Here is a 10,889-nt window from a genome sequence, read left to right as displayed (position 1 = left end):
GGGGGCTTTGGCAGTGAGGGTGGTGGGAATTATCCTGCCAGGCTTTTAGCAGGCACCAGCATCCCTGGAGAGGGAATTTCCCCTTCTTCCCCAGGGTCCCTGCGGGCATCTGCCACTCCAGCATGGGAGTGACCAGAGCAGGTAGCTTTTGAATTATGTGCCACTGCAGCTTCTGAATTTACAGGAAGTAGTTCATAGGTGTGCTTAAAAAGTAGTAGTGTTTCGATGGGCTTCTTTTCCTTTCCTTTCGCGTTAGGTGATGGCTGCTGTGTGGTTGGTATAGCCCTGGGATTTAGCGCTGCCACAAGGAAACGGATGCAGAGCACAGGATAAATAAAAACATGGCAGTTAGGTTCCGGCAGAGCATATTGCAGAGCTGTAGGGAGCAGAGAGCCTGGGGCTAGGGATGTGGGGACACAAATGGGAAAAAATAATTGCAAATATCACCGAGCCCCGTCACAGAGTCGGGCTGACGTCAGGAAGCGGAGGCTTCCCCTCTGCCACCTCCTCCTGCCATGCTGCGTGACCCACCTAGTTGCATGGTGGAGCACCTGCTGAAGGCATCCCTAAAATATTTTGGAGAAGCCTCGGTGGCAGTGTTAGCAGGGCTGATTTGCAGTGGTCTCGGGGCTTGTCCTGGGGGGATGAGAGCACCTCTTTCCTTTGGGCTCCTGACTGTGCCTGGGAAGACCTTAGCTCCTGTGTGTGGGTGGCCTGTCCTGCCCCACTCAAGACATGCTCACCTGTGCCCACTCCTCTGTTGGGTACTACCTGAGACAGCACCTCATATTTTCCACATCTCCTTCCATGGTTTAGGTCTTTTGCTTTTCTTCCCAGCGGTTTTTGTGAGGAGCTGAAGGCCTCATGCAGCCTGCAGCTTTCTACATGTTCTGGCCCCATGTACGTGGCTCTTCCTTTTCCCCAGACCCTTTATTTTCCTTTTCCTGGAGGATTTGTAAGTGCTGCTGCTGGTGCCAGGCATGCATGCCTGGGTAAGGCCTTCTCTGTCTCGCTGTGCCTGTTATATTTAGAAACCCAAGATAAGCACAGGGGCGCGCTGGCTGAGGAGCAGCAGAAAGGCTACGTGGGGAAGGCACAGTGAGAGAAACTCTTGGTGTTCCCAGGGCTTATTTATTGCAGGCTGGTTTGGCACCGTGAGGCTGCTATTGTCTGACAGCAGGGGAAATCGTTTGGCCAGGGAGCTGTAAATCATTCTTATGGATCAATCTAGTTTTGTCTGAAAAAGAAAATAAAACAAAAAAAATCTAATTTAAAAAAAATAGCAAGCTGCTGTTTTTGGAGGATGTAAGACATCTTTTCCTGTTCATATCCTTTTGGAATGGATATTGAGCCCCCCCAATTTTGGCTGTCCTTTGGGAGGGTTTCTGCCACAGTCAGAGGCTCAGCCCCATAGCTCTGCTGCCCCACAGCTGCTGGGAGCTAGTGGACTCCGTTCCCTTGTCCCCCACGGGGCAAAAGGGGTTTTGCTCCATCTCGGCATACTGCTTACAGGAATACATGCCTGCATGGCTTCTTTTCAGGTCCCTCCCTCTCCTCTCTGCTTCCTGCAGAGCAGCACTTGGTGCTGGTTACGTGCTTGCAGCTGGGGGCTGCCAACCGAGGCGTTGCCCCTGCTCGCTGCTTTGCGCCACAGGGCTCCTGGCCATGGTGGCTGCTCCTCTGCCTTGCTGGTCTGTGGCAGCGATCCATATGGCATTTGGTGGCACAGGTGGGCAGGTCACCTTGAGGATACTGCTGTGGGTCACAGAAGGGAATGTGAAAGGGTTAAAAGCACTGGTGAGGTGAATTTGGGAATGGATTTGTTACAGGGATCTCCACTGCTCTGAGGCTGAACATCTTTCTTCCCTTGTGACCTCGTTCCCCCCTTTTTTGGGTGTTCCCATCCCTGCGTGGCACTAATGCTTAGCGCTGCCTTTCTATGGTGAGATCTTGTTGAGGGGCACAGATGGGGCTGGTGGTTTCAGGCCCTCAAGGTACCCTGGGTCTAAGAACTAGTGTGTGCTGATTTTGCTGGATTTTAGACACTCCCTTGAGTTTCGGAGTAATTTTTTTCCAGTTTCTGGAACGTTTTTCGAGATGAGTCGTGGTGAGCGGGAGGAATAGGCAGCGTGCATGTGTAGTGTCGAAGGTGTGGGTAGTTCATGATGCATTGGCAGCCCCATGGCCCAGCAGCCCCTGCAAAGGGACATTTCCCATGAAACCACACGTACATGCACTTGCACGTGACCCCACTGTGCAGATGCAAGCTGGTGATGTATGATGCCCTTGTATGGTATGATGTAGCATCTAAATAGGCATGTGGTTTTACTCCAAGCAGGATAAATTATCCAGATGTTTTTGAAAACATCTATTCCCTGAATGTTTGTGGTTCTCCAGGGGCAGCAGCTTGGACTCAGCATCCTGGCTGTGACAGAGGACTTTGCACAGCCTGAACCAAGGCCTCGACTTCTTTTAAAAGGTTGACTTCCACCCTCAGGAGCGCAGGTACCACGGAGAGTCCCTGGCATCTGCACGGCTGGCCTGTGCGCAGGGGAGCTTCTGTAAAACTGCCTTTGAGTACCTTTGTTTCCAACAGGTTTGTACCTGCAGTAGCTGGCCCCAGCAAAGGGAGCCTCTAGGTGTTGCCTGGTTTCTGTCTGCCAGGGGAACAATAACTTTTTGTCATATTATCTGAGGAGAGAAGAAAAAAAAATCTTGCAATCCACGAGTGGCATTTAAATGTCATTTCACCTTGAAAAGAAGGTGATGGAATGGGGTGTAAAATGTAGCAAGTAGCATTGAAAAAAGCCCTGTAACTGTGACCTGCCAGTATAAAGGCTTTTTAGGAACCAATCTGATAAATCATAGGTAAGCACAAACAGTTTCAGGATGTCTAAACTACTTGTTTTAACATGCTTTGACTCCTGATGAATCTTTCTGATGCTGAAAGGACTATGTATGATTAGCTCTGCGGAAAAATGTTTACATGCTGAAGGGTTTTCGTACAAAGGCTATGTCAGTAAAATAGGTGGTAATGATTTCTGAAATTGTTGTGGGAGTGCGGTGTTCTTGGATACCATTGACTGTTGTCAGTGTCCGGGGAATGAGGCATGCGTTTAAGGAATGGCCTTTAGTGCTGCCTGTTTCATTATGCACTTATAATTATTCACAACTTCCCGTGGAGGCTGCTGTGATGGCTGGGTTTTCAGAAACTTCTTTTCCCCAAGTGCAGAAAGTGTCTTTCCTAAGTGATCAAGAAAAATTGTGTGCATATGGTTCAGATTATGAAATCCTATTTTTGAAAAATTGCTCACAGATTCTGTCTGGCTAGGTTTTTTGCTAAGAAAAAGTTTTAAAAGTGATGGAGCTCTTGGAGGGCTCCCATAGTGGCACTCTGGGAAGATATCCTTCCTGGGGAGATGACTCTGAGATGGCAGCTAAATAAAGGAGTGTTTTCTGCTCCTTGTCTGCACAACCATCTGTCTGAAATTGCTCCAGCTCTCTGCCATCTCTCAGGAAGGACTGGCACCCATCTCTCATGGGGCCACAGCCACAGGAGCCTCAGCAGGGCTGTGTGTCCTGTCAGCTGCTGCTGGCAGCTCCTGTCACTGTTCCTACTGGCCCCTCCACTGCTTCCCTTCGGATAAGGCTGAGATTTGCTTTCTGATCGGCTTTTATTGCAGGCAGAGCGGGGAGTTATTAAACCTCCATCCCGTAATCCAGCCTCCAGCTCCCCCACAGTGATTTATGGCTATTTGCTGAGGGTTTTCCCTCAGAGGGCTGCCTGTGCCGCCAGCGCTTTTTCCCTTGCAGCTGTGCTGTCAGAATGACTAGCCCTTTTCCTGCCTGGGAAGAAAAAATTATCTTTTTAAAAAAATTTTGGAAACGGTCACACAGAGGATTGATTTTGTTTCAAGCCGAGGTTTAGTTCCCATTTCCCTCCCCACCCCCTGAGGCTCAGCGGTGAAGATGGCCTCGATGCGACGCAACGCGATGCACCGTGATGCAACGCGAGGCGATGCTCCCTGCGTGCAGGAGGGTCCAGCCCAATTATGTAAGGGCGCTGGCGGCGCTCATTGGTGTTTCACAGGATGAAAAAGAGCCCTCCCTCCCGTGTTCCCTCACTGCTGAGGGTAGCACAGGGGCAGAGGTGGGGATAACGGGCCTGCCTGGTCCTGACCGTGCAAATGCCAAAAGCTGCATTTACAACAGGGCTTTTGGTGGGGAAGGAATCCTTCAGCCCTGTTTTTGGGAGGAGGGTGTGGAAGGCTTTGCGGAGGGGTATGTTAATTGCACAGTGAAGTCTGACTGTGAATGGAGTGTTAGTGTAGCTTTCACTGTGAGATCTGGGGCATCAGACCTCTGAGCGTCAACGTGAACTGCTAAAAGCTCAGTTTTAAGGGGTTTTCTTCACCCCTCCCCTTTAAAAAGGAATAACCTTATGCTTTGACATCATGACTTGACAGTCTCTGCTAAAAAATAAACCTGTGTCAGGGTTTGCTGCAGAGGAGAGACCTTCCTGGCCGTCCCAACCCTAGCCTCTGTGTCTGTCCCCACACCGTTTGGGGCTGCAGAGAGAATGCATCCCATCCAGGTTTTTGTTCCTGGAGTGAAATGACACCAGTGACTGGCTGTGGTTGTCACTGTGATGGGGCCATCAGCCCATCGAGGTGGCACAGGACACAGCTGGGATGTGGGGATGCTGCCCTGGAGTCTCACATTTGTCCTCTGCAACAGAGAACCTGGGCTCAGCTCTTCTGTTTAGCTATACGCTCGCACCATCACTTCACCGGTTTGTGGAGCAAACGCTCCACCAGTTTGTGAAGCAAACAAAACGCTATCGTTTCGTTGCATTGTAACTGCCCCTTAATGTCTATTTGATGACCGTTTTGCTCTTTGTCTGCGAGCGATGGCACTGAACGCTTCGCAGCCTGGCCCCCTCCCCAGCCCTGCGGTTCAGGATCAGAGCGGGTAGCTGTGCCCAGCGGCGCCATCCATCCGTGCCTTCCTCCCCCGGCTCTGTAAGTGCTGGGTCACGGTGGGAGGGTGTCTGGCTCGGTGAGATACTCTATCTTTGGTGCAGACCTCAACTATATGCAAACAGAAGTACTTTCTGCAGGAACAATTAAATTGGCGCTGGTTTTACTGTCAGTTTAGGGTTTAATTATGTTTTGATTGTCTGCATTTCCTTCGCAAATAGCATTATTCAGCCCTTCCTGTCTCAAAGTCCCTGGTATATGGACACTTGCATACGTACGTTTCACATGGGTTGTTTTATTGTGGCGTTGTTCCTGTTAGGACATAATGCCAGCTGAGAGATGAGTTGCTCACAAGGCTTCCAGAGCAGCAAAGGAGACATGGGTGGCCTCGGCACAGAGATGGCCTGGGGTTTAAAATGAGGTGGCTTTTCCAGTTTTGCTGAGGACAGAAAACATGGGCAGGGTTTTATTTTCTTGGTCCTACTAAGCTGGAAGCAAAAGTGATCCCAAAGGTGTGGCTTCGATCTGAGATGTTTTCAGAACCAAAGTTCCAAGGCAGATAATGAAACAAGGCAAGAACAGACTAGCAGCTGAGGTAAAAGGGGTGGGACGTGTGTGTTTAGCAAGAACCCCCCTCAAGGCCAAGTTGTATTTGTGAGGCATCAAAGCATCTCTCGCTCTTTCTGATGGTGAAGATGGGTGTAATATTATGGAAAGCAATATTATTGGAAAACTGGAACTGCCTCCTTTTTCCAGGGAGGTAAAGAAAGTTCTGATCTTGGGAAGCCACAAAGGAGAAGTCAGCAACTTTTAATTTGATGTTTTATCTTGAGGAGGAAGATGCTACCTGCCCACAGCCAAGTTCTGCTTCTCCTGACCCTCTGGCTGTGATAGCTTTGAGGTGGGATAGGGAACATGGTCTGCTACACAGAAATAATTTCTTAGCCTGTGATGTAGCCCCAAACCGCTGTGGCAGGTCTTTCACAATGAAAGGCACCTCTGTGGACTGCAGTGACACCCACATCACCCCAGCTAGCACAGAGTGCCAAAAGAGGGATTTTTAGCTGCAGCTGGTCAGCTCATGGACAGTCAGGAGAGCTGAGAAGTGGGTCGAGAGTTTGAGATAGTGATATGAGGCTCTGGGTGAACTGTTTTGTGTGGAAAAGAGGAGGCAGATTGATGTGAGACTAGGCCTTGCCTTGGGAAGGCAATAAGGTGGGGTGGACTTCAGCTCACGTAGGTCCTAGCACTTGCACGTTTTCCTTGATTTTGAATTGAAAGACGAGGCATGAAGTGTGTGGCTGTATTGTCAGCTTGGCCAAACCTTGGGGCCAAGCTGGGCCTATGTGCTATTCTTGTAATTCAAGAGAGGCATAGCCCCACTCGGCACCTCAGGGCAGTCTTTCACTCCATGGTGGTGTTTGTCTTTTTCCCCAGATTGATAAATACCTTTACGCCATGCGGCTCTCTGACGAAACGCTGATAGATATTATGGCTCGCTTCAGGAGAGAGATGAAGAACGGCCTCTCCAGAGATTTTAACCCAACGGCTACAGTGAAGATGCTTCCTACATTTGTGAGGTCCATTCCTGATGGTTCAGGTAAGGAGCTGGGTATTTGTTTTCCATATTAAACATGGTGTGCTTTGTGGGAAACCTGCTAGAAATATACCAGTGCGCTATGAAGAACAAGAACAATTTGCTTTCTGGCAAGCCCAGACAACATTTCAAAGACAGCTTCCCCTCTGCGTGCAGGTCTGTTCCCACAGATGCTGGAGGGTTTTGTGATTCCTGTGTCAAACCCACTTTAATGCCAGTGGAAGAGCCCTTCCTAGCAATCAGTCCATTAACAGACAGTACATTTACACTGAGATTTGTCTGACAATCAATACTTCACATAGGAAGATTTTTGATTTATGCAATTCACACTCATGTGATCTACAGTCTTAACAAATACAGTGGCTTGTAGTAATTTGCTGTTTGAGTCAACATCTGTTCTCCTCCTTATTTTTTCCCCTGTTGAGTGTGAACCCTTACATGCTGAATCTGAGTTTCCTGTATTTGTTCTGCTTTTTGTAGTTACCTCTTGCAGACTGTCTTAGGGCAAACTCTCAAAACTCAGAGGCTGCAGTGTATGGCTCAAAAGCTGCCTCTCTGGTGTACTAAGCTTTTTTCATCCAGATGTAGGACTTGTTTTTTCCATCCAGATATAGGACTCTCTTTTTCCATGCTCACTGTACCTGATAAAAGTGGCACAAAGAGCTATCAGAAACCAAAAAGGTGTTGTGTTGGTATTTGAGAACAAGATTGCTCCTATTATTTATTTTAGTGTTTACAAAAAAATAAATACTTGATATAGAGTATATAAATATATTTATAAACAGTATATAAGTGTTCACTATTTAGTGGTAACACTGGATTTCCTTCTCATGTACCATGAGTTGATTAACTGTAGTTTGGTGCCTACCACAGATTATGTCCCTGTGTGCAGAAATTGCAGTTGCAAGAACTGCATAACACCTTTACCTGTTTTGAGGCTTTTTCTGAGTTAAACCCAAGAATTTATTGGGTGAAAGGACATGAAGCCTGGTGCTTTGTTTTACTTGGCACTGTCTGGCAGGTGGAAGTCTCTGGTAGTGCTGCTTTGCTGTTGCTTTCTGACACCTTAAGCTTTTTAGTTGAAACATGATTCTCTGTCTAAAAAATACCCAAAAAACAAAGGGAGAACAAACTTGAATCGTGTGTTTCCCTTAATTTAGCACTGCTGGCTGTTATGTTCAAATGTTGTGTTGAAACTAGAAGCTGCCACACACGGCTGGGTAGAGGTTGCTCTAAGGGTTCGCAGGTGAGATGACTTGAGGACTTTTGTGTGGAGGGCTTTTGCGTGGAATCAGCATTTTTATCACTCTGAAATCCCTGTTTTTTCCTTCATGTATGTTTTGAGTTCAGTTGAGCGCAGACCTGTCCCCAGTACCTTGCTCTTTCAGGCACTGTAAGTTAGCAAATTTGAGCTGCTTACAGTGAGTGAAATAATTTTGCAAATAGTTCCATGGCACAAACCGGAGAGACTTTGAGGTACAATATGACATAGGGAAAAGGGGATCTGCCTGGCCAGGAGAGGTGGGAGATTGACGAATGCTGCTGGGACCAAGCATGAGCCAGAGCAGTGCGTAGCCCTGGTCCGAGTATATATGTGTCTGTACGTCAAGGCATTGATTTCAGATCACATATTACGCGCCTACTTAAAAAAGCAACCTTGTGTGTTCTGCACGAGGTGCTCGGTTCTTGATCCTGTGCCCATTTGGCTCCTGCCAGCCTCTCCGGACGGGCACGCTATGGGCAGTGTATTTGCAGCACGGATTAGAGCAAGGCAGTGCTTTACCCCAGACAGTTTCTGTATAACACACTGATGATCTGTATGTGTGTTATGAGTGCCTCTTTGGATAGCTGTTAGAAATGCAGACAAAAGCATCCCATTATTTGCCTAGAAAAGGCATGTTCTGACCCCCAGGTATGAGCAATATTTGCTGTGGGTAGGTGTCATGGCATTTCTTTTCCTGACTCACCTGCATGTGTCGGACATGTCCGGCGCAGCTGTGGCACAGATGCAGCCAAGGCAGACATGGAGCCACCTTCCCTTTTCCTCCAGGAGGCTCTGGAGGACCCTCATGGATGTGTGTGTGTCGCTGCGCCCAAAGTGTGGGTTCAGCTCCCGGCTGATGGCAATTTCTACCTTCAGCTGTCCCTCTGTAAAAGCCAGAGGCTGAAAGCCTGCCCTTTTTTTTGGCCTACCTCTAATTACTGCCTTGTAAGCTCTTTCCTCTGAGTCTGATTATTATTATGAGAGCTGACTATTCAGAAAAATACTGTTGTTTAGTTTCAGATCTGTGCTTGTAATCTTTATTAACAAGGAGCTTTTAAGTAATAATTTTGGTGACTCTGGAGACTTTGGTGTTAGCAGGGGTTTTTGCTTCATTCAGAGTTGCTTAATTTATGGCAGCCACAAGTTTTTTTTGTCCAGAGTACCCAGAACAGTATCTCAAGCTAATTCAAAATGCTTTCAAATGATCTTCCTAAATTAATTTACAGCAGGTTTGATTGCATCTTGGTATTATAAAGCATAGATAAATACTACTACTTGGGTTTAATTCCTGAAGTACACTGAAAGTAAACTGCTACTTTGCACTCAGAAAGCTTTATATTCTAGTCCAGAGTTCTGTCTTCTTTTTAACTGAAATGGGGGAAAAATATTATTAATTATTATAATTATTTTAATAATAGAATTATAATATGATAATTATGAAAATTTATCTTGCGATTAGCTTGACAGTGGTGGAAATCAAACATGCTAATCTGTTAATTTACTGACAGAGTATACTTCAGTCTATTTCTGAAGTGCAGTATTTGTTTGAGGTGTGTACCAAGGTGCATTTAGGCTTGAAAAAGGGCCATCTGGTCCAGTGTTGATTTTTCCATTATTTATTGGAGGTAATGACTTGCATTTGACAATGATACTCATATGATAAAGCTTATTCAGGTATTTGGCTTAATGAGACACTTGTACTAAATGTTTTGTTTCTGGTCTTTTTGTGGTGAAGGGGGTTCCGAGTTACTGAATTTGTTTTACAAAACTGCATCTACAGTTTGGATATGCTCACGTTTTAAATTACGTTTGTACTTGAGGAAAGTGATGTTTAAAGCCATACTGTTTGGAAACAGGTAGGGAAGTGCTGCAAGATCTGTACTTTGTCAAACTCTTTTTTTTTTTTTTTTTTCTTTTTTTTGCTCCTGTCTTAAGCAGCAGGAGGGAAAAGTTGCATACAATGCAGTAAAATTAGGATTGTTAGGAGTTCTGGGCTCCAACTGTTCTTTTGGTAAGTTTTTCTGTATGGAGGTTATTGTTCTTTGTGGTTTCTCACATGACAGTGCTTTGTTCTGTATTTCACTGCAACCTTGGAAAAATGGAAGGGCTTTTGCCTCTCTTAGGCTGTTCCTGCTAGAGGTCCTGCCCTGAGGAATCCCTGTCCAGCCCATTGGCTTTGCTGAGCAGGATGGGGCTCCTGGAGGTGCATGGGGCGATGAGGAGGAGCAGTTCACTGAGCTAGACTTTAGGAGTTTTGGTCTGAGACTGGGTAGAGTAATCGCAGAGGCAAGTCTGGGTCTGTAAATCTTTGTGGATAAATTGCATACCAGACACTTTGGTGACAGTGTGGGGACAGAAGGTTCTGAGAGCTGAGTCCAAGTCTGAGGTGACACATCAAAAGGTACCAGTCTTCCCAAATGCTGGAGGTCTTTCCTTGTTGAATTTAGGTAGAAATGGAAAAACGGTGATGTTGGGAATGACCTTCACAAAGTCATAGTTCAAAGTTGGAAGGCAGAGTGGAAAGAGGCCAAAGAGCGCTGGAGGATGGGACTGGCAATACGCATCTGTGGTGCAGGGTGTTGGGGAGCCAGCTCATCCCACCATGACTTGGGGCACTTCTAACACCGCAGAAAGGTACAAACTGCTGAGGAAACCAGGATGAGAAATCGCCGTGCACTTCTGCTTCAGTGCCTTCTGAGCAGCGCTGGTGAGCCTGGGGGTGCCGTGAGCAGACACGGATGCTTCCAGAGAGCCTTGGTGATTAACTACAGCCTAGACATGCACTCCTGTGTGATAAGTTGAGCGCACTGCTTCCCTAAATATTATCTTTTTGCAGACTTTAACGATTGCTGTCTTTGTTTGTCCCCTCTTTGATAAGGCGAGATAGGAGAAGCAGTTCAGTCAAATATATTTGCTTTGCTCTCCAGGGGGTGCTGAAAGTGCCATTTCTCAGATAGCCAGACCACACGTCTCTGTTGTCTGAATTACACCCTAAAGTCTGTGGAGGTGGGAGGATAGTGAATTTGGCTTCAGATCTTTGAAGTACAAA

The 10,889-nt window shown here is 46.9% G+C and overlaps 1 protein-coding gene across 2 annotated transcripts in view; it reads left to right on the top strand.

The window, feature by feature from the left end:
- The window catches only part of HK1 (hexokinase 1), a 38,560-nt gene that overhangs the window by 383 nt on the left and 27,288 nt on the right, over nucleotides 1–10,889 (top strand). For both annotated transcript variants that reach the window (XM_010173531.1, XM_029086373.1), the window contains exon 2: nucleotides 6,417–6,579. In XM_010173531.1, the coding sequence (XP_010171833.1) occupies nucleotides 6,417–6,579 (163 nt within the window). The remainder of the gene's footprint in view (nucleotides 1–6,416; nucleotides 6,580–10,889) is intronic.

The sequence above is a fragment of the Antrostomus carolinensis genome, unplaced genomic scaffold (genome assembly GCF_000700745.2).
Source record: "Antrostomus carolinensis isolate BGI_N321 unplaced genomic scaffold, ASM70074v2 scaffold17308, whole genome shotgun sequence".
NCBI lineage: Eukaryota > Metazoa > Chordata > Aves > Caprimulgiformes > Caprimulgidae > Antrostomus > Antrostomus carolinensis.
The sequence above is the reverse complement of the archived record's forward strand: the minus strand, read 5'-3'. Positions and strand labels throughout refer to the sequence as shown.